Below are 25204 nucleotides of genomic sequence, written 5' to 3'. Positions count from 1 at the left end.
GGATTTGGCAGATTTCACATAAAAAAACAGGAGGACTTGAAATGTGATATACTGGAAAGTAGAGAAGTAAGGATTACAATCAAGAATCACCTGCCCAATAAACCTGAATGTTATCTATCAAGAAAAAAAATGACTACTTCAATAGAAGACTTTTATGCATTCCTAACTAAAAGAACAGAGCTGAATAAAACATGTGACCTCCAAATACCCAACTCAGGGGAAACATAAAAAGGTTAAAAAAACCCAACACAAAAAAGAGAAAACATAAGAAATTTAATAAGATTAAACTATATTTCTGTATGGCAAGTTAATATTTGTAACTCTTAAGAAATTTATTAACATAAGAGCAATTAGAAGCAGAATGTATAGATAGAGGGTATGAATATAACATGACTTTGATGGAATGATACCCCCAAAATAAATAAAAGTTAAGAAAGAAAATTGAACTGAAAGAAGAAGGGGGGAGATTGAATGGGGATAAATTATCCCTCATAAAATAGTAAAGAGATAGCTATAATAAGAAAGGAGAAGGTGGAGGGGGATAGCAGGCAAAGTTTAATAAACCTTGTTCTCATCCAAACAAGAATAATATACACTCCTAGTGAATACAGAAATCTATCTTACAGGGGCAGCAAGGTAGCAGAGTAGATAGAGCACCAGCCCTGGAGTCAGGAGGACCTGAGTTCAAATTTGACCTCAGATACTTAGTGTGATCTTGGGCAAGTCACTTAACTCCATTGCTTTGCAAAAACAAACAAACAAAATAACCAGAAATCCATCCTACCTTATAAGAAAATAAAAAGGGTTGAAGATAACAGAAGAGGATGGAGGCAGACTGATAAAAGGGAGGATAGAATGGGGAAGGCAGTGATCAGAAGTAAAATACTTTTGATCAGGAAAAGAATGAGGGGGCAAGAGAGAGAGGGTTAGGCAAAAATAACATGGAGGGAAATACAGTTATCATGAGTATAAATGTGAATAACATGAAATCACTCATAGCAAGGGAATAGATAGTAAAATAGATTAAAAACCAGAATCCTACAATATGTTGTTTACAAGAAACATTTGAAGCACAGAGATACCCACAGGGTAAAGGTAAGGGTATGGAGCAGAATCTTTTATCCAGCAGGGATAGAAATCATGAACTCAGACAAAGTAAAAGCAAAAATAGATCTAATTAGAAGAGATAATGAAGGATGCTACTTTGTTGAAAAGTGCCAAGAACAATGAAAAGCACCCAATGGTATAGTATCTAAATTTTTGAAGGAGAAGTCGAATGAATTAAAGGAAAAACTATATAAACACTCTACTAGTTGGGGGGGGGGGGCTTCAATAAGAAAGAAGTTAAGGAGTTGAATAAAATTGTATAAAAGTTAGATATGATAGATCTCTGGAGAAAATTGAATGGGAATAGAAAGGAACATACCTTTTCTTCACCAGTACATGTTACCTACCCAAAACCTGACTGTGTTATGACATAAAAATCTCAACCAAATACAGAAAAGCAGAAATAGTGAATGCATTCTTTTCACATCATTGCCATAAAAGTTACATGCAATAATGTAATTGTAAATACAGTAAAAAATGGACAATGAGAAAGGGATTAAAAATGAATTGTAAATTAAATCAGATTTACAAAATAAGTGAGCCAAAAAACAAATCATGAAATGAAATTGATATTTTTGTTAAACAAAGTGACATCAATGATAGAGCATAACAGAATTTATATGTTGCAATCAAAGTGGTTCTTAGGGAAATTTTTATAACTCTTAATTGCGTTCATCGGTAAAATAGAGGATAAACAGATCAATGAATTGAGCATGCAATTAAAACTAGAAAAAGAGCAAATTAAAAATCTCCAATTAAACACCAAATTGGAAATCCAAAAAAATCAAAGCAGAAATGAATAAAATTGGAAGTAAGAGTGCCATTGAACTGATAACATAAAATTAGAAGCTGATTTTATGAAAAAAACACTCAAAAATGAAAGAGGTGAATTTACCACCAGTGAAGAGGAAATTCTTAGGAGCTATTTTGCCCAATTATATATCAATCAATTTGACAATATATTTAAAATGGATGATATTGTATACTAAATTACCCAGATGGAGAGAAAAAGAAATAAAATACTTAATAACCCAGTATTAGAAAAAAATGAATAACATCAATGAACTTTCTAAGAGAAAAAAATCCCCCAAATCATATGGATTCACAAGAGAATTCTATCAAACATTTAAAGAACAATTAATCTCAACATTTGCAAAAATAGGCAAACAAGGAGTCCTTACCAAATTCCTTTCATGACACAAATTTGCTGCTGATACTCAAACTAGAAAGAGTAAAAACAAAGAAAGAAAATTATAGACCAACTAATGCAAAAAAATTAAAATACTAGCAAAGAGATTACAGCTATATATATATATGACAAGGATCATCTGCTATGATCACATGAGATTTATACCAAGTAAGCAGGATTGGTTCAATATTAAGGAAGCTTTCAGCGTAATTGACCATATCAATAATAAAACTAACAGAAATCATACAATTATCTCAAAGATGCAAAAAAAAAATCTTTGACAAAAATATAATGCCCATTCCATTTAAAAATACTAGAGAGCATAGGAGTTTACCTTAAAGTGATAAGCAGTATCTATCTAAAACCATTGGCAAGCATTATCTGTAATAGGGATAAGCTAGAAGCATTCTTAATACAATCAGGAGTGAAGCAAGGATGCCCATTATCACCTCTATTACTTAATATTGTACTAAAAATGTTAGTTATAGCATTAAGAGAAGAAAAAAATTAAAGGAATTAGAATAGACAATGAGGAAACAAAACTATCATTCTGTACAGATGATATGTTATATTTAGAAAATCCTAGTGAATCAACCAAAATACTACTGGAAATTATTAACTTTAACAAAGTTGCAGGATACAAAATAAACCTACATACATCAATAATGCCGACACAGTGAAGCAGCAAGAGATAGAAAGAAATTCTATTTAAAATAACAATAGACAATTTAAAGTATTTGAGAAGCTACATGCCCAAATAAACCCAAGAAGTCTATAAACACAACTACAAAACAATTTTTACACAAATAAAGTGAGATCTAAACAATTGGAAAAATATTAATTGCTCATAGTTAGACCAAGTCAATATAATAAAAATGACAATTCTATCTAAATTCATATATTCAGTGTCATAACAAACTACCAAAAATTATTTTATAGGGCTTGAAAAAATAACAAAATTCATCTAGAAGAATAAATTTCAAAGACATCAAAACAACTCAAAAAAAATGCAAAAGAAAATGGGCCAACTGTACCAGATCTCAAACTGTATTATAAAGTGTTGATTATTAAAACAATTTGTACTGACTGAGAAATAGAGAGCTGAATAGACTAGATATAAATTACATATAGTTAATGACCATAGCAATCTAATTTATCATAAACCCAAAGATCCAAGCTTTTGGATTAAAATCTCTTTATTTTTACAAAAACAGCTAGAAAACTAGCAAATAATATGACAGAAACTACATATAGAATAACTTTTTATACCATATACCAAGGTAGATTCAAAATGGGTACATGATTTGCACATATAGGGTGATATAATAAACCAATTAGAAGAGCATGGAATTATTTATCTATCAGATTTATGGATAAGGGAACAATTTAGGACCAGAGCAGTACACAAAGTAAAACAGATAATTTTGATTACATAAAATTAAAAATGTTTTGTACAAATAAAATCAATACAACAAAATTATAAGGAGAGCAGAAAGCTTGGGGGAGGGGATGGAATTTTGCAACAAATAGCCCTAATAAAGACATAATTTCTTAAATATGCAGAGAATTGACACTAATTTTTAAAAATACAAGTCATTCTCCAATTGATAAATGGTCAAAGGATATGAAAAGGAAGTTTTCAGAAAAGAAATCAAAGTTATATAAAGTCATATGAACAAGTGCTCTAAATCATTATTGATTAGAGAGATGCAAATTAAAACAACTCACAACTATCAGACTGGCTAATACATGACAAAAAAGGAAAATACTGGATATTGGAGGGGATTTCAGAAAACTGGGAAGCTAATACATTGTTGATGGAGTTATGAACTGATCCAACCATTTTGGAGAGCAATTTAGAATGATTCTCAAAAGGCTATTAAAAACTTCATACCCTTTGATCAGCAATCTGTTAGTTATAGATCCCAAAGATATCCAACAAAAGGGAAAAGGACCTATCTGTAGAAAAATAATCATAATAGCTTTCTGGATGATGGCTAAGAATTGGAAATTATAGAGATATCTATCATTTGAGAATCAATTGGCTAAACAAGTTGTGGTATATGATTGTGATGGAATATCATTATACTAAAAGAACTGACAAGCAGGATGATTTCAGAAAAACATAGAACCAGAATCCTGACTTCTATGAACAACTCAGTGAAGCAAACAGAACCAAGAGAATGTTGCACACAGTAACAATATTGTTCAAAAAAGAATTGCGAATGACTTAGCTCTTCTCAGCAATACAATAATCCAAGACAATCCCAAAGGACAAATGAGGAAGTATACATTATTCCTTCAGAGAAAGAACAGTAATTATTTGAATATAGACTGAAGTTTGCTATTTTTCCCATTCATTTAACCACCTTTGCCATGAGTCCCCTGAATTATAACCATCCTGGTAAATAAGCTCGTTTGAACTTGTGATAAAACAGAAAAACTCATCAACAATTTTTAGAAATAGATGGAAATTGGGGCGGCTAGGTGGTGCAGTGGATAGAGCACCAGCCCTGGAGTCAGGAGTACCTGAGTTCAAATCTGGTCTCAGACACTTAATAATTACCTAGCTGTGTGGCCTTGGGCAAGCCACTTAACCCCATTGCCTTGCAAAAACCTAAAAAAAAAAATAGATGGAAATTAACAAAGTAATTTACCCAGGACCACACAGCTGGCAAGTGTCTAATTTTGGATTTGAACTCAGTTCCTTCTATTCCAGAGTTGTTGTCTATCCACTACACCAGCTAACTGCCCCATGTTTTATTTTTCAAATTATTCATTCTCTGGCTAATTATGATCTTGGAAAAGTAATTTTCTTTTTTACTACTTGCATTTCAATATGATTAGTTTCCTTTCTAATCCCTCCTATTTTACTTAGACATTTATAAAAATTATTTGAACTTATGACACCAACGGCTTCATCAGACTGCCTTTTGAGTTTATGACACAGAAAAGATTAAGAAGCCCAAATCAAGGGCAGCTAGATGGCACAGCGGATAGAGCACCAGCCCTGGAGTCAGGAGTACCTGAGTTCAAATCCAGCCTCAGACACTTAATAATTACCTAGCTGTGTGGCCTTGGGCAAGCCACTTAACCCCATTTGCCTTGCAAAAACCTTAAAAAAAATCCCAAATCTTTGTTATCTTTTAAAATGATTTTCTTCTAGCTCTAAATCTCAGGATAACTCTGTTATAAAGGGGTTCCTTTTTAAAAACCTTTATTCATAAAAAAATAGGTATTCAGAAGATAAAATAATTAGATCAATAAAATACCTCCAACACAAAGAAATTGCAATATTTAGAAAATCATAAATTACAAAAGGGATCTTAATGACCTGATATTTCATTATCACAGAGCTAGTAAATAATTTGTCAGAGGCAGGATTTGAATTCAAGTTTTTCTTACTACACATTCAGTGCCTTTTCCACTAAATATCTGGCAGTCAGTATTTTCAATTGATCTTTTTTTCCCTTTAACAATTCATTTATACTTTAAAGCTTATTCCAGTTAATCTCAATGGTCCCATATTATGTGATTTAAATTTTGTCTTCCTTGGGGAATAAGAGACAAAGTGCTAGTGACTGTTTTAGTCAAGCAGTATATCATAGTAAACCTAGAATAACAATATTATTTATATAACACTTCAAGATATTCAAAACATTTTATCCTTAAAATAACTCTGGGTATTAGATACTCTTATTATGCCCATTTTACAGATGACAAAACTAAGCAGCCAGAAATTAAGAGAATCATTTAGTTAATGAATATATAAAACCAGATTTCAACTCAAGACTTTGTGACTTTAAGACTGATACTATTTCTTGTTATAGTATTGAGGACAGTTAGGTGGCACAATAGATAAAGAACTGGACTTGGAGTCAGAAAGGCTCATCTTCCTGAGTTCAAATCCAGCCTGCAAACCCTGTTTGCCTCAGTTTCCTCAATTGTAAAATGAACTGGAGAAGGAAATGGCAAATCATTCCAAGAAAACCCAAATAGTGCCATGAAGAATTGTACGTGACTAAAATGACACAATGGTACTATAGTCTGGGAAAGAAGGACTTGGACTTGTGATTTCATCAGTGTAGAGAACTCAATAAGTTTCCTCCATTGATTCAAATTGATAGGTCTTGGAGCACTCAGAAATTACTTACCTAGAGTGACATACCTGTCACCAGAGGTTAAGATTTGAGAACCGCTCTTTCTAACTTGAAGACTACTCTTCCATTCTATCTCTTGTTGTCTCTCACAATAAATACCATTCTGCTGTAATAATTTCTTTTGGGATCCAGAGAACATTATCCATATGTCATTTTTTAAAAAATATTTTTGGCAGTATTATGTTGAATTGAAGTAAAGAAGTAATTCCCTTTCCCAAGGTCATACTAAGTCTATGACAATGCCAAAAGTAGACATTTTCCTTCCAGATTCTGATTTCTAGACTGTTAGTTTTTGTTGTTCTTTACTTCTTCCCCTTTCCCCTCAGTTTTGAATGTGAACAAGCTTGGTATTGCACGAGAAACAAAACAAGTCTTTTATAGCCAGTTCTTAATTATGCATAGCAGTGCATGATGTGATTAATTGGAAAGGGTAGGGTTGGGGTTTTTTTTAAGGAATTTGTGCTGGGCTTTGAAATGTGGGCATTCATACTTAAATCTGAATGTGGTTAGGTTCCTTCCGGAGATTCCTACAACCTGAAAGAAAACAATATAGCTGTGCCATGAAAATTCAGCTCACTCAGGAGGGAAAACAAAAGCTGTCTAGATTTTCCCATCCTTATCACACACAACTCCCTGTATTCCTCCTTGATGCTTAAGTTTCTTGTTCATGTGACTACTTTGAAGAAGCAGCCATAATTTCTCTTTCAAACTATTCTATAATTCCCACCTTTTCTGTGGATAGTATCAAGCTAAAATAGAAATAGGGACCATTAAATTACTTATAAGCATTCCTGTTGGTTGCATGGACTTAGAAAATCATCTATTAACTTTACCTATGTTCTTTTGTATTTTTATTTATTTTGTTAAACATTTCCCAATTACATTTTAATCTTGTTTGAGTTTTTTATTTGGTTGTTTTTGGCACTCATGATCTCAATAACCACCTTACTACCCACCTTACTTCGAATTAGGCTATAAGTCACTACATAAGGGAGTAAGACTGGATTAAAAATGATGTCACAGAATTTTTGTCATATGCTCTGTTTATAATGTCAGCGCCTTTGAAAGCAAGTTTTACCCTTAAAATGTAGGTGATCCAGTGTTGACTATTATTGATTTATTTTCCTTAAAATCCTTCATCCCGATCATCTTTTTTGTTATTTCTCTTTCCTTTGCAGTCCAAAACAATAACAATCACAAATTCGGACACAGTGAATAAAGTCATCACCATGGCCCTGCCAATGCTAGGAATAAATGTAAGTGTCATTTTGTGGGTAAGTGTCATTTTGATGCCTAGATGTCTATAAAGGATATCTTTAATTCTACCCAGAGTACAACTCAATATCAAGTAGCCCATTATCTGATGCAAATTTAGGTCAAATATATTCCTTGAAACAGAAAAATAAAAAAAGGTGAAAGCTGGAATATCACAATTATATTAGCATTCCAAAAACATCATAGATTTAGAGTTGTCAGAGACCTCAGAGGTCAGAGGTCTTCTTACCCACCAATCTTCCTCAATTTAGAGATGAAGAAATTAAGCAGTAAACTGACATCCAAAGTTAGGGGATTCTGGTTAATATTTAAATATAAATTGTAATCTGATGCATTAATTCAATGAATTAAAACTTGCTTATAAAATTATGCCTTCTTTATTTATTCTTTGTATTTCATATTTATAATATAACATTGTCTAATTTGAGAATTTCATTGTTCAAGTATGCTTTGGTCTTATGAATCTTGATTTTATTCCCATTATCCAGATCTGAAAATTTTAATGGAATAGTAAATTGGGAGGATGGTTTCAAGTAGAATTCAAAATTTTACATTCTGAATCCATTTTACTGTCTACATGTTCATAGAAGTAGAATTATTTTTTTCTTAAGTTAGAACAACCTATAAAGTCTAATAAATTAGTCTTTGTATCCTGACATTTTAAAGTATGCCTTGGATTTGTTAGGTCAGGTGTTTGAAGACTTTGTATCCAGGGAGGTGTGAAAAATGTGACATCTCAGGCAATGTGGGCAGGCCATTCTTCCTCTTACAACCTACCCCACGCATCTCTCTCTGGCCTGCTGCCATCTGGTTCTTCAGTGAGAGCTCAGTCAAGACAGTACTTCCCTCCAGATTTCTTTGTTTCCTCCCACAGAGACCTCTTCCATAGTGAATTGTGCTTTTTTTCAGCTCCAGGAAAACAGGGAGCTTTCTCCTGACTTTCACAATTCCAGATGTCTTTTGGAATGCTCAGGACTTCCCTGAGGCAGACCAGTACCCACCAGTTTTATATTTAAAAAAAGCATCCCCAAACTCTATTACAGCATTTGGTTGAGAACAACCATTTAAAAGCCAGGGAAGAGGAATGGAATAAACATTTATATAGCTTCTAGAACATGTCAGGCACTGTTCTTTATAAGTGTAATCTCATTTGATCCTCTCAACAAATCTCAGAGATTACCCATTTTGCAATTGAGAAAACCAAGGCAGACAGAGGTTAAGGTACTTGCTGAGGGTCATACAGCTAATAAGTACCTAAGGTTGGATTTGAACTCAGGCCTTCCTGACTTCAGTCCCAACTCTAGTTACCGCTGCCAGTTGAATAAACTGGCCTAACCAAAAAAAAAAAAAGGTTTTAAAAAAAGAGGAAATATAGACAAATTTTGTGTAAAGGAGCTTTAGAAAATAGTCCATGTATTTGACTGCTACCTCAGAAGCCAGTCTGTTCCAAAAACCACATTTGGGCATGTCATTGAACTCAACCAAATTTGTTGGTGTTGTACAGGCAGCCCAGCTTTGTCATCCTTACTTCGTCCTAGACTGCAAAAAGTTCCGTTTCAGTGGCTGATAGACTCAAGCTGTTTATGAAACCATCATTGTGCTAGCACTCTGCCACATGAATCACAATCACTCAGCTACTCTCTGATCACAGTGGTTGTTGTTAGCCCAGACTCCAACATTAAGTGGTCAGAGACTGCACTGAATTTTAGTGATGGGCACAGATCTTGAACTAAAAGGAAAAATGGGATATTCTTAGCAGCAGGAGCCCCTTTAGGGATGGTTATTCAGCCCAGCTATTCCCCTGATGATACCTGTTCTGCTAATTTCTGCTACTTCTTTGGACTTAATGCTAAGATACCTGCAAAACCTATAAGAGAAACAAACTTCCTTTCTGTTTAGGAATATTCCATACCATACCTCATTATTCCATGTAACATTCCTTCTTAAACATCTTGCCCATTTTTCAGGTACTTAGAGACAATCATAAACATTATTACAGAGCATAATTAAAAAATTGCTTCTTTTAGAGAGGCATTTAAAGTATGAGTCCTTGATGGGGGGTGGGGTAAGGGGATAGAGTTCTTTTAATCTGAGATCACTGAAATGTTAGAAACTTGGGAAATGGCTACCTTTTATTTTATATCATATATTAGGTCCCCTTATATTTTCCAAATATATTGATTAACTTTCAGTGATTCTACCTAACTATGAATCATAGAGCAGCTATGATAATATTAGAATCATTTTAGCATGTGAACAAAGTACACATAAACTGCAATTTATTAATGATGGAATACTGCAGGAAATGATATAAATGGCATCAATGATATAAAAAGCACCTTACATGGAGTAGTTAGCAAAAATAAAGATAAATAGCAGAGTAACCTGAGTGTTAAACTCATAGCTATGAAATACTAAAAGAACACCAAAGAAAAGCACTTTGGATAGATTCTCTATAGAGAATTTAAAGTATAGAAAAGGGTCATGCAAGATAAAAAGGCATGGATGGGTCTTGAGCTGCAAAGAAAAGGCATACCGATCTAATCATATCACAAATTCAATGGGGTTTTGGGGGGGGGATATGTCCATGACTTGTTCTCCATGAGGATGGTTAGCCCTTGGCTCAGTCTTTTCCCACCTATTATCTCTCTTGACCTCTCTACTTCATTGAACCATAATCATTCTTCCTTGAAAATTCGTTCATTTCAGTGACACTATGTTCTTCTACTTCAAGTCTTTCCTCTCTCTGACTGTTGTTTCTCTTTCTATATTTCATTCTTCTCACCCAGGCATTGGGTGCTCATTCTAAGCCCCCTATATCTTTTCCCTTTTATATAAATTCTCTCGAGAATCTCACATACACTCAACTTCAGTTATAAGTAAAATGCAAATAATTCAATTCAGCAGGCATTTAATAAACTCTTGTTATGTGCTAGGCTCTATGGATAGAAAGGAGAAAAAGTCCCTGCCTTCAGGGAGCTTACATTCTACTAGAATAAAGTAACTTTGTACATGAGGAAGTAAATATAAATTAATTTCAAAGAAGAGCTATTAATGACTGAGAATATTAGGAAAATCCTTTTGAAGAAGGTAGTTCCTGAGCTAATGCTTTAAGGGAAACTTGGGAAATGGTGTTGTCATATATAGGAAATGCCCAATAGGACTAGTTTCCCCGAATTAGAAAATACATGAAAGTGAGAAATTAAAAAAATATAACTGGAAAGGTAAATAGGAGCCTGGGACAATAAGGTAGCAGAGTGGATAAAGTATTCAGCCTGGAGTTAATGGAACTCATCTTCTTAAGTTCAAACCTAGCCTTGGGTATGTATCAATTGCATGACCCTGGGCAAATCACTTAACCTGTTTGTCTCAGTTTTTTATCTATAAAATTAGCTGGAGAAGGAAATGCCAAACTCCAACCTTTTTGCCAGAAAAACTCCAAATAGGATCATGAAACATCAGACACAATTGAAAATGACTGAGAAGTGAAATTCTGATTTTGAAAGACTTTAAATGCCAAACTATCTTGACTGTTATCCAGAGGGACAATAACAGGGAGCTGTTGAAAACTTTAGTATGAGGATGGCTTATTCAGAATTGTGCTTTAGGAGTAACAACTTAGGAGCTATGTAGAGAAGAAAATGAAAATTAGATGCTATTTCAGTAACTAAAGTGAGTGGATGTACTGACATGATGGGTATATGAATAAAGAAAAGGGGAGAAAAAGATTAGAATTTTATTATGTAACTGTTGTATATTTAGTATTTATAAATATTATTTGATCCTTACAATAACTCTGAAGACTATGAAGTAGGTTCTATTATCATCCCCTATATTACAGGTGGATAAACTGAAGCTTACAGAGGTTAAGTGACATGCCAGGGCCCCAACTAGTAAGTATCTGAGACTGGATTTGAACTCATATCTCTCTAACTCTAGGTCTAGTACTCTAATTATTGTATGACCTGGTGACAGTTATAAGAGATGTGGTAGAAAGAGAATCAGTAAGCTATGGCAAATGACTAACTAATTTACCAAAGTTGGTAAATTAGATGATTGAAACTATAGTAATTCCATTAAAAATAAATGTCGACATTTATAAGAAGAATTCTGAAAACTTCCAGATATTTTAATGGCTGTGGTATTTTCCTAGAAAACACACGCATGGTTCCTAACTCCTAAATATGACATGGAGCTAATATTCTACTCTGATGAATTAACTAATTAAAATAAAATTTTCAGTTAAAGTCCACAAACATTTAATAAGTACCTAGTATATACAAGACAATTTATTAAGCACCTAGTATTTGCAAGTTAACTTATTAAGCATCTTTTGTATACAAGTTAACTTTTTAAGTACCTAGTATAAACAAGTTTTAAAGCTTTGATTTAAATAGAAGACAACAGGGCATATCTTTACCACCCTGTATCCTTTCTTGTTCCTAGCTCCTTAGCAATTTCTGTTTTGAAGAGTAATGTTTGAGAAATTTTTATGGTTTTGTGGTTCAGATCCCACTCTGCTACCTACTACCTTTGGCAAGTCTCTGAGTCTCTTTAATCTAGAAAATGAGCTTAAACTAGATGACTTCTGGGTCTCTTCCAGTGCTGAATCTGGGATCCATGACTGATTCTTTGACCAAGACCTAAAGAAGCACTTAAGTAAGATGTTGATCATAACAACCAGATGAACAAAGTGCTTTCATTATGATCTATTTGCTAGGACATTAAAGTGGCTCTAATAATAACTACCTTTTCTGAAATACTTTACTCTAAAAGTATTTTCCATATGTTTTACCATTTGATCCTCAAGGCACCCCATCAGGTAGATGGTGCAAATATTTTATCAATTGTATGACCCTGGGCAAGTCATTTAATTTTACAGATGAGGAAAGGTTTAGGTTAATTAAATTACTCAAAATCCCTTGGCTAATAAGTGGTAAGACCAGAATTTGAACTCAGGTCTTTTGATTTCTGATTCATGTATATTCCATTTTATTATATTGCTTTTTTCCTACTCATTTACTGAGATTTTAGTTGTAACTAGTAGTTCAGTATCTGGGTCAACAGCAGTTTTGGGGGGGGACAAGGCACTCACCATAGTTGAAATGATTTTAGAAAACAATAGGATAAGAAGGCTGCATATTATAGGGAAATGAACACAAATCTTTGCCTTAAGAGATTCTAGATTATTCTCTTGAAGTACTCTAAATTTGTATCATCATCTGTAACCAAAGTGGGGAAAGAGGGAAGAGAATATTCTAGGGTCCTTTCTAGTTGTAGCACTCAATGATTGATTTATCAAGATTGCTTAAAGGAGTAAGCTTTGCTAATGTATTTAAAGTTTAATTACTCAGAAAGAAATTGTACTTGCCTAGTAATTCTTCATAACACATTTGTTAGATAAAACAAGTTTCTCCTAATCTTGTTTCTTTTACCCTTTCTCATGAATTTCTTTGTATATATGAAGATCTCTTACTGGTATCAAATAAAGTATAAGACACTATATCTTGAGGATTTCGTTGTAAAAACTCATTGTGATCAGTTCATAGAAAAAAAACACCAATCTGATTTATTATAATCTCCTTCAACAATCTGAGGAGCTTTCTTGTTTTGTTTTTTTCTCCTTGCCTAAAGTGATCAATTTCTTCACAAGAAAAGAATCTCAAGCTATTTAATTTAATTAAGGATGGAGGCTGTTCCCAAGAATTACAATTCTATTTTTTTCTGCCACTAAATAAAATGACAGGATTTATTAGGGATATATCTTCCTTTTTACATTAAATTAAGACTTAAGTTTTGCCACTCGAATGCATGACATGTTTTTGAATTGTTGATAAGGAAGGCAGATGTGCTTTTGTGTAAAACAAGTTAACATTCTCCATAACTGAAAGAAGGATGTCTAGGAAATAGAATTCTGGACTTGGATTCAGAATATCCTGAATTCAAATCCTCTCTCATACATCTAATAGACTATGTGGCTCTGAATAAGGAACTTTTCAGTTTCAGATTCCTCATTTATAAAATGAAGATAATTATAGCATCTGTTTCCCTGGATCATTATGGGAATCAAAATAGTATTTGTAAATTGGTTTGCCAACAATAAAGTGCCGTATGAATTATGATAATGATAATGAAGAAGAAGAAAGAGGAGAAATAATACATTAAAAAAGGACTATGATTTTCAGGGGTTTTTTGGTTGGGCTTTATTTTTGGCAAACAGGGTTAAGTGACTTGCCCAAGGTCACCTGGCTAGGCTGAGTTTAGATTTGAACTCAGGTCCTTCTGACTCCAGGGCCAGTGCTCTATCCACTGAGCTATCCCTAAGCTGCCCCAGGGCTATGATTTTCAATGAGAAGTCAAGGGAGGAAAAAAAAGAACAAATATAAACTATCTTTACAAAGACTGCTCTATATCTGACAGAATTTTTTGCTATAGAATATTTTAACATGATTCTTCAAAAGATTTGCCGGGGAGAGTGATCTCTTCCCAAAAATGAGGTTTCCAGGATTTAAAATTTTCTCTTAACAAGAATGATTATGCTAGTGGGTGACTTTATTTTCCTTGTTTGGAACTGTCTTCCAATACAAGGTGTTTTTGTCTCTCTCTTCAGGACACTGCTCAGCTGAAATCCTAAACAAATCCTTTCTGTGTCATAATCATCTCCAACCTAGTTGCCCAATTGCTAATAGCAGCAGGATTAATACACTTTATAAAGTTATCACCCTTGTCTGTCAATATGCTAAATGAATGAAACTTGTGGTTTTCCTGGTTGTATGATAGATATTTATTGCAGGGTTAAACATCAAAGATTTTCTGAGAATGTTGAAGATACATCAAAGACCAAGACCCCAAAAAGGAGGTTGTTCTCTTGGAAATGAAGAGGAATGTGGAAAAATTTCACAAATCACTAGTAATATAAGAGATAAAATTAAATCATTCTGAGACTTTATTTCACACCAACATATTGAAAATATAATAAAAACTGGAAATAGTCCATATTGAAGGGCTGTAGAAAGACAGAAACATGAATACACTGATGGTGGTACTATAAATTATTCCATCTGTTCTGGAGAACAATTTGGAATGTTGTAGAAAAGATCATAAAACTAGACCTTTGGTCTGGCAGTACCACTAATGGGTATATAATCCAAGAAAGTCAATGACAGAAAGGAAAATCAACATATATAAATTATGCCAAAGGTCTTAGAAGCCTAAAATTTTACTAAGACTTTTGAGACACACTAAACTATATAATTATAACTCTAATTCTTGAGTATAATAAAAACATCATATTGTAAGGAATGTTAGAAAAAAATGAATTTACAAATATCTGTGACCAATGAAGAAAAGCTTGACATCACTCAAGAAGGTAGAATTTAAACCAACTTTTAGGGATACTAGAGATTCTAAGAGACAAAGGTGAAGAAAGGAAAACCATGTACATAATGATTCTAGAGTGATAAGACCTTGGTTCAAATCCTTCCCTAGCGTTTAGTATTTTTGTGATATTGGGCAAATAACTTAACCTTCCTGGGCCTTAGTTTCCTCATCTGCAAAATGAGGGATATTGGGGGCAGCTAGGTGTTGTAGTGGATAAAGCACCGGCCCTGGAGTCAGGAGTACCTGGGTTCAAATCTGGTCTCAGACACTTAATAATTACCTAGCTGTGTGGCCTTGGGCAAGCCACTTAACCCCGTTTGCCTTGCAAAAAAAAAAAAACCTAAAAAAAAAAATGAGGGGTATTGGCCTTCGAGATCTCGCTCAGCTCTAAATCTGTGTCCCATGATATGCACAATATTATAAGAATATTAAAATAGCCTATAATAGATAGTAAAAGATTCTATTTGGCAACCATGAAATTGAAAATCTCTAGCATAAACCCAACAAGAAAACTACTTTAACTCTTGAAGGGAATCTATGTGTTTCATTTCCTAGGGTTCTACAAAAGACTACCAACTGTGGGTGAATTCTGGGAGAGAAGAAGCTCCATATCCACTCATTGGTAAGTTTCTTTTTTTTTCTATTTTCTTTTTTTTTTAGTTTTTACCAAGCAATGGGGTTAAGTGATTTGCCCAAGATCACACAGCTAGGTAATTATTGAGTGACTGAGGCTGGATTTGAACTCAGGTCCTCCTGACTCCAGGACCAGTGCTCTATCCACTGCACTGCCTAGCTTGCCCCATTGGTAAGTTTCTAGAAAAATCTAAGGAGATTTTAAAAAATTATTTTAAAGGAAAACCTCCAAATATAGGTTCAATTAGTGGTGTTGATCTTGTTACTTGAGTCCTTTCTTTTCCCTATGCTTTCTAAACTAAATGAAATATTTTCTTTTTAGGAAGATTTCTACAATATCAGAAGAAAAAATATATCTATATATTATTTGTGTGTGTGTGTGTGTGTGTGTGTGTGTGTGTGTGTGTGTGTTTATCAGAATAATAAGGCTGAGGAGGAAGAAAAATCCACACATTTATTATCTATAAAGTTTTCTTGTTTCTCAGTTGATGGATGTTTAGATTTCCACTGTACTTGGTACTTGTCAGACCACATCTAGAATACTGTGTCTTGACAATATATATGAAATTGTCACAAGAAAGGCAACCAAGGATGGTGAAGAGATAGGGAATAGGGTCTGGAAAATGAGCCATATGTGGGAGATCAATTAAAAACTAAAGATTTATAAAGAAGATGGAAGAGTGATGGTAGCATAGGTTTGAATACTGCATTAAAATATATGAAGTCTACCATGTGGAAGACACATTAAATTTGTTTTCCTTAGACTCAGATGGGAGAAATAAGGAACACTGTCAGTTAGTTTCGGAGAGGTAACATTTTGCTTCCATGTAAGCAAAAACATCTTAGCAATTAGAAGTGTATGGTTTAGAATGGGATATCTTTAGAGATGATGGTTTCTCTATCACTGCCTGTCCTCAAGTGGATATTGGATGGCCACTGAAATTTGGAAGAAATGTATTCAGATATCTATAATTCTATCAGATATCTCACCCATCTAATTATTGGGGGAGGGAGTTCTTTTTGGCCCATTCATGTCAATTTTAGAGCACTTCCCTTTTTTTTTTTGCCATGTGCTTATTACTTAAAGTATAATTCTTGAATTTTGCCTCTAGTCCCCAGACCAACTCTGCCTTAAGAAAACAACTCATGATCTAGGCATAGCAAACAGTCCATCTGAAAGCAATTAATAAATATCTTACCTTTGGACTCTTCACAGTATTCTCCTCCTCTCCAAACCACAATGTTAAATCATCTCTTTGCTGTATTTCTTAGCACTAATTCTCCAAAGGCCTTAACTAAAATCATGAAATTGTTAAGTCTCTTGCCTCTAATGAACACAGGTAAAGCAGATCTAGATCTCCTGAACAATCTCCAAGGTGGTGATTGCACCAAGTCATTCACTGTGAAATTGGCTAGAATTCAAACCTGTACCCAACTTAGGGACTTCTGTCAGCTGTTTTCACCTCCATGATCTGAAAGCAAGTAATTTCTAGGTATCTCAGCTGCAGAGGATCTTGTCACTTTCATTATTTAATTTCTGTGTCAAATAAAAAAAATTATCTCTTTTGAGAAATCTTTCTGCATTAAATAATCAATAATCAAATAATCAATAATATTTCAAGATCTTTAGGACTGGGGGCTGAAAGAGAAGTGTTTGGAAGTACATTTAAACAGCACAATTTTCACAGTGGTTTCTTGACAGATACATTCATTGTTCCATTCAGCATGACTTTTTACTCCTTTTCACAAGTTAAAACCAGCTATGAAATGCTATTACTTATACTGTCTTATGCCATTAGCAGGGACACACAGTGGGTCTATCTTGTTCTGCTTGCTCAATCCTTACCCTTTATTTAAATGTTTAAGTGTGCCTGCCTTTTATCCTAAAGAGAATATTACTTGGGTTCTACATTAAAAGAGATATCTGTGGTCTGTTGGAAAGAGATAGCATTGACTTTTGATTCAGACAGGCTGAATTCTAGGACTGGTTCTCTCTTAATTCTGTGAATTTGAACATATACTTCATTTTCTTCATCCAAAAAAAATATCAATTAGGATTACTTTTGTTCTATTTCCTTCACTGATTTTTTTGTGAGAATTAAATAAGATACACAAACACATATGTTGTTGTAGTAGTTGGTTGCCTTGTTTTTCATTTATTTCAGTCATGTCTCACTCCTCCTCATGACTCCATTTGGAGTTTTCTTGTCAAAGATACTGTAGTGTGGTTTGCCATTTCCTTCTTCAGGAATAAATGAGGAAACTGAGGCAAATAGGATTAAGTGACTTGCCCAGGGACACACAACTAGTAAGTTTCTGAGGCCAGATTTGAACTTGGGATGATGAGTTTTCCTATCTCCAGGCTTAGCTCTGTATCCACAGTACCACCTAGCTGCCCATCTGTCTGTCTGTCTATCTATCTATCCATTCATTCATCCATCTGTATCAACACATACATATATACTTATATACTGTTTATAAATATATAGATTATACACACACATACATACATAAAAAAACACAAAACTTTGTAAACTGTTTGAAATGCTACTTCATAGGCATATATTGTCAGTCTCAATGTATTGGTTTGTTTTACTGAACTGCATTTTCCTCCTCTTTATTTTGGTAATGGGTACACTGACTGTGTAGAATATGAGAGGGATAAAGATGACATAAAAACTCACAGATATAAAAAAGAATTTTAAACTGTTGGTTATAAAAGAAATACACTTAGAGCTCAGAAGACTTTACTTGGGCCCTTTCATTTTTCAGTAGGTCAGTGTTTAGCATTTGAGTAATCAGTCTCTTACTCCTCACTCTTGTTCCATGCTCATTTCATTTCCTAGAATGCTTGCATTAAGAAAGCAAAGTGTCAAGAAAGGGAAAAATGTGGTGACCTATTCAGCTCCTTCCTATTCTATTCACAATAGCTAATTGTCTTCAAGTTTCAGATCACGTTCTTAGCTATTTTAGTTGGATCAGGCATCCTATAGACATTTGACAACATTCCACATTTATTAACTGCAAATGGCATGAGAGAGGCATTGTACTAAAGAAGATACATGGCTTAGATAAGACACATCCCCTTTCTTCATGCAGTTCACAATTAATTTAAAGGAATGAGCTGCCTCAAGAGATAGCAGGTTGCCATCTGCCCTCTAACCTTGAAGGTTTTCTAGTAGTCAGTTACTCACTTGTCGCTTATATTTCATTTGGGGTTCTTTTGTGCATGGTTTAGACTACGTGGTTGCCGAGGTCCTTTCTGACTCTCAGATTCAGTGACAGTATTCAGTAGGCAGCAAGCTATGTATAAGATGACAAAGCAGTATAGAGGAAGTCAGAAAGATCTGCATTTAAGTCTAGCCTCTGAAACACACCAACTAGGTGACCATGGACAAGTCTTATCCCCCTTCTTTCCCCCAGGCAGTTTTCTAAGTTTATGATTATAGTTAAGAAGTTGGTTGCCCCTCTTCAGTAGTGTAGGAGTTGCCTACCAATAAAATCATGATGATGCAAAGATAGCTAGAATGTGTGCAGTATTCCATGTTAAATAAATTAGAGCAAAATGAACAAGGTGTTATAGAAATATTGTTTTTAAGGGAGCTAAGAGTCTGAGTAGAGATGTCCAGCTTCAGAGGAGCTTTGGGCATTTTCCCATTTGTCCTGCTTTTTGTTGTTCTTGTTTTTAGGGACAAAAGATCTTTATGCATTGCTGTGTATATTAAGGTAAACAAGGAAATTGAGCGGTAAATGGGCCATGTTTCAGAGGGAAATCATCCCTAAGAAAGTAGCAAAGCTAAGAGCCAGATCAAGGACAGTAGCTGGCCATTGCAACCAGGCTGATAATAGCAGCCACCAGCAGGTCAACCAAACTGAATCATCTATTTTCAATCTTCAAATTAGTTCCCAATGGCATCTTTGAAGTTTTTATACTTAACTGTATCAAAGACATTTAGGTGCTTGAAAGATAATAATGCAGACCTTAATTGGCGGTTCACATCAACACCCCATTTTCTATCTCCTGAGGGCTTTGCAACCTTGAATTAGTGATTAGCCATATGTCATTCACACATAATTCTTTCATTTACTCCACTCCTTTTTTGTTGGCCAAATAAATGGAAGTTGTAATAATTTATTATGAAACTTCATTAGTGTGTTGAGATCTCTGCCAGAAGAACAATCAGCACAGGTTACTTAAATTTAGTGGGACAAAGTAGGATTGAGATGAAGGGCACCTTCACTGTCCCCTTAGAATATCTGCATAATAGTAAAATTTGGATCACAAAGGCCTTTGAAGCTAGGAAGGGATGGAAAGCCCTTAGCCAGGAGGTAGTGACCCATATTCTTAAATTCCAGGAATTTGAGTTATTCAATTTGTGAATGGTCAAGATTCCTACAGCTGTATTGTCATCCCCTCCCTATGACAGTTCTTCCATCCTCCATTACAATTTCTTAGAGAGAACAATGTCAAAAAAGACTGAAAGTGGACAGAGCTGTTCCTGGTAAATGCTGCTGATTCTTAACTGGCCAAGGTCACATCCAATACCTGAATGATTTGTCTAGTTCAATCCCCTATTGTCTCTCTGGAATAGAGAAGACATTTTCCAGGCCAAGTGGACTGCTCCCATCTAAAACGCATTCCTTTCTTCTTCCTCTTCATCAGTTAATTGTCCTTTAGTCTTTCTAATCTGTTTTGATGTCCCTTGTTTTTACATCAATTATAATGCAAAAATAAAAGAAAACAGGTAAGTTTAACCTACACATAAAAAGAGTCTGACTTTATATTCTCTGATCCATATTGATAATCCCCTCCCCACCTCTGCAAAGTATGAAAGAGGTGCCTCCTTATTTTTCCTCTTTTAGGGTTAAGCTTAGATACTATAAATTCATATTATTCAGTTTTGATTAGTATAATGTTGTTTTCTGCAATGTTATATTTCTTATGTATATTATTTTCCTGTTTGTGTTTACTTCATTTTGAATCAGTTCAAATAAATTTTCTCATGCATCACTGAATAAATAATTTTTAATAGCATAATAATCCATTACATCCACAAATCACAGTATGTTTAGCCATCTCTCCACTGATGGGTGTGTATTGTAATTTGTTTCTTGTTGTTCTGTCATATCTGACTCTGTTTTTATTGCCCAGTAAAATGTGTTGTTCACTCATTTCTGTCATCTTTGACTCTTTGTAACTCCATTTGGGTAACCTGCCATTTTCTTCTCCAGCTGGGTTTTTACATATGAGGAAATTGCTGCAGGGTTGAGTGAGACTTGCCCAGGGTCACACAACTAGTAAGTGTCTGAGGTCAGATTTGATCTCAGGAATATGTCTTTCTGACAACAAGTCCAGCACTCATTCCTCTGTGTCACAGCTGCCTGTGCTACCCATTCTTTAAAGTAGAAATTAGATATAACTCCTGCATAAAGTTTTGTCAGATTCTCTTTGTTGGTAACAATCTTCCCTTTTGGTACCTTGTGTAACATTTTGTTCTGTAATACATCTATAGTGTATTCATTGATAACATTCTGTATTACAGTTTTTGCCTTTTGTCCCCCACTAAAATGTAATTTCCTTAACATCAGAGATTGTGTCTTCTGGAAATCATACTTCTTTCATAGTGCTTCGCATAGGATTTTGTGCCCATCAGACAAAATAAATAATGGATAGATGGATGGAGGACTATTGAATCAGGGGAGTGTCAAGCTTGCAATCCATATCTGACTATAATGACTTAGAATTGATTTTCTATAACAATGCTCCCCTGTTCCTCTGTTCTTCTTTTCTCTGCAAGGAATTAGTAGAATTAAGTTTCATATAATTTAAAATTTTTATGGTTGTGTACCTCAAGGAAAGACAAACACAAGAAAAAAAATTCTCCTTGCTTCTCTAAGAATTGAGTAGTTAAAATTTTTTTAAAAGAATTGAGCAGTTATTTTGTAGTGTAGAATATTCTTCTGGACCTGTGAATATATAGCTCAACAAAGTATATAGACATTTTAATGCAAAGTACCCACACACAATTTGAAATAGATAGCTCAATGAATAGAGTGCCAGGAAGACCTCAGTTCATATCGAGCCTTAAGACATCACCATATAACCCTGCATAAGTCATTTCACCCTGTTTGCTTCAGTTTACTCATCTGTAAAATGAGCTGAAGAAGAAACTGGAAAAACCAGTATCTTTGCCAAGAAAACCCTAAATTTGGTCACAGTCAGACATGACTGAAATAACTGAAATAATAACACCCAGACACAAATTGACAGCCATTCCAGTACATAGCATACATTTTCACAACAAGGTTGTTATGGTATAACTCTGACCAAGTTATTCAAAGTCTGTTACTTTCTCTTCTAGGTCATGAATATCCTTATGGAATTAAAATGAGCCACCTTCGAGACACTTCATTCCTGATGCAAGGATCAAAGGATTCACCATTCCCTTTGGACCTCCAGGAGTCCTTCCTCATAGAGCAGCTGCCTCGGGAGATGCAGTGCCAGTTCATACTGAAGCCCAGTCGTCTGGCTGGTAGCCAGCCACTGACTGGTGAGTGGCTTCCCCTCACAGAGACCACATTCAGCACCAACTATGCAAAACTGAAAACTAGTATTATACAAGGCTGACTTACTGCAGGCAAGGGATGAGGGGGAACAAATTCTAGCCAGATGAGGAGCTTTTTCTCTCAGATTGCTCTCTGTTTACACCTAAATGAGAAAAAGTGAGATTTCCGGAAAGGGTCATATTAGTTAGTAGTGAATATCAGTGGACAGACAGAAATAGTACCTTCCATTATTCACTTTCTAGACATTCCTTTTTCTTTCAAGCCTGTGAAACTAGGTGTCATTATCAGAGCTTCCTCTGTGCCACTTTGCAGATCTTCTCTTTTCATGATACACAGCACTGCATCAGTATTTAAAAACACAAGACTTGGAATCAGAGGTACCTGAGTACAAATCCTGTCTCAGATACTTACTAGTTGTGTTTCATACAATTGAGGCAGAATTTGAGCTCAGATATCCCTGATTTCATAAGTTTGTTGTGAAACTCAAAAGAGATGATATTTATAAAGTGCGTGATATAACTTAAAACACTTTGTAAATGTTGTTATTATCACTTAATGGATAAATCATGGGAAGTAGGACATAAGAAAGGTATGTTTCATTAGATAAAGGTATTCTGTTTGGTGGATGATATTTATGAAAAGTAGGAGAAAATATGACAATGTAAAAGGAATTAGAGTTGTAGGGAACCTTAGACATTAACTATGTTAGCCCATCATTGTGAAAGTTGGGAGATGAGGATTCCAAGAGTGACTTGCCCAAAGTCATACAGTTAACAGGCAGCAGTACTGGGATTTTTGAACCTCAGCTGTCCTATTTTCAAATCCTGGACTCTTTCTATTGCCTGGGCTACTGGAATTCAAAAAAAAAAAGTTAAACATAATGAATTTGGTAATTACCTTACTACAATTTAAGTTTCAAGTTAAAAACCTCAGTGAATTAGGAAATATCTTGAGGACCATATACTAAACATCTTAATATTCCCTGCCATTGTCACAGAGGATAGATCACTGGTGTTGGAGTCAGGAGGATGAGAGTTTGAATCTGACCTCAGACTCTTGACTTTTACTAACTATGTGACCTTGGGCAAGTCACTTAACCCTGATTGCCTCACATCCAGGACCATCTTCAGTTGTCCTGATTCATATCCAACCACTAGACCCAGATGGCTCTGGAGGAGAAAGGAGACTGGCAACTTAGCACAGCACCCCCCTCAAATCCAATTCACATGCTTGTCATAGCATCACCTTCCTGATGTCGTGATCTTCTTTGAAAATGAAGGACAAATATTATCATCACATATCATACACATCTAACACAAAGTTGTAGCATCAAATTATCAGAACTTTTAAAAAAGGAAAACTTTGAGTACCAATTTTTGAACAAGAGAAGTTAATACATATTTGGTGAAGTTAGATAACCTTGAGTAGTATACTTCTTTTGTTGGTGCCATTAACCTCCACCCCCCCTACATACATGCATATTTAAATACACACAAGGGTATATTTGAAGCGTCTCAAAATCAAAACCCATAAAGTAGCTACATTTTGTATAAACTCTGGCACTATAAAGAGTCAGCACCTGAATTTTAGGTGTATATGCACATACTTGGCTTTCAATAACTGCTTATGAACTCAGCACTGATTCCAAATAGTGAGTTCTATATAAAACATAATTCAAATTATTTTTATCCATCAATTCGATAGTTAGCTTTTTTTTTACCATAGTATTATCATCTACTCTTTGAAAGCTCACATTATGTATTACAGACTATATGAGGCCTTTAATGGTCTTGTTAACTGTTAGTGACTCTATCCCCAACTCCTTCCTGAAAAAAACCTTAGAATTCATCTACATATTCTTATGTCTGCATGCTGTCTACCCTGATAGAACAAAAGTTCCTTAAGAGCAAGGGATGGTTTCAGTTTGTGTTTGTATCTCCAACCATCAGTCAATAAACATTTATTAAACTACTATGCATAAGGCACTATGTCATTTGCTAGGAAAAAGAAAAGCATAATACATTCCCTACTCTCTAGGAAGTCACAGCCTAATGGAGGAGAAAATATGCCCACTACTAGTGTTGTTTGTCCTTCATTCTTGAGGGGGTACCTTGATATCAGGGATGTGATACCATGACATGTAAGTTGGATTTAATTGAGGAATTGGATTTAAATGAGGAAGGTTTATGCCAACAACTTGCTACAAACAAGATTTTTAAAGTATAAATTGAAGATGATCAACAGAGAGACAGTGCTAATGATAAGGAGGAATGGTAAGGACTTCTTATGAAAGTTGGCATTTTAGTTGCAACTTGAAGGAAATCAAGGAAACCTGGAACATCCTAGGCACTTTATAAATGCTTGCTGATTGCTTGATGAACTTGCCTACTTAACTTTCTTTTGGTTTCTAGCTCCATGTCAAGAACTATCCCTGGACATGTTCTCAGCTGGCATCAGTAAATGCCTTTTCATAGAAATGATGACATAGATGATGTCTTTATTTTTGATGACTGTATATGGCTCATGATTCATTCACTGTACATTAGCAGGCACCCCTTGTTAAGTGACTTTGGATTTTTATTAGCGACTATCTTTCTTAGAGAGATTATGAAAACTGCTGGTGTTGACATTACTATACTTTTGTACACATAAGTAGGTGCCTTATTGATTGAGTTGTAATAAAAATCATGACCATGGTGGTCATTAATAATGTGATCATCTCTGTAGCTCCCAACAATTCATTAAGTATTTACTAAGTTCTGACTATACGCAAGAGACTATAATCAATAGATTGATAAAGGAAATACAAAGATTTAGGAAATTAAATTGCTGCCCATCCAATAGAGAGGATGACCAGTACATTGGACAGAGGAGAGGATAAAAGTACATGAGA

General features: G+C 34.6%; 1 protein-coding gene across 1 annotated transcript in view; it reads left to right on the top strand.

Annotated features, from left to right (window-relative positions):
• The window catches only part of ARHGAP20 (Rho GTPase activating protein 20), a 168094-nt gene that overhangs the window by 105084 nt on the left and 37806 nt on the right, over positions 1–25204 (top strand). Inside the window, exons 7-9 of the mRNA XM_074216639.1 lie at positions 7635–7712; positions 15667–15733; positions 22107–22295. Coding sequence (XP_074072740.1) covers positions 7635–7712; positions 15667–15733; positions 22107–22295 — 334 coding nt within the window. The remainder of the gene's footprint in view (positions 1–7634; positions 7713–15666; positions 15734–22106; positions 22296–25204) is intronic.

Source organism: Macrotis lagotis, chromosome 1 (assembly GCF_037893015.1).
Source record: "Macrotis lagotis isolate mMagLag1 chromosome 1, bilby.v1.9.chrom.fasta, whole genome shotgun sequence".
Classification (NCBI taxonomy): Eukaryota; Metazoa; Chordata; class Mammalia; order Peramelemorphia; family Peramelidae; genus Macrotis; species Macrotis lagotis.
This window is presented reverse-complemented; position numbering and strand designations above follow the sequence as displayed.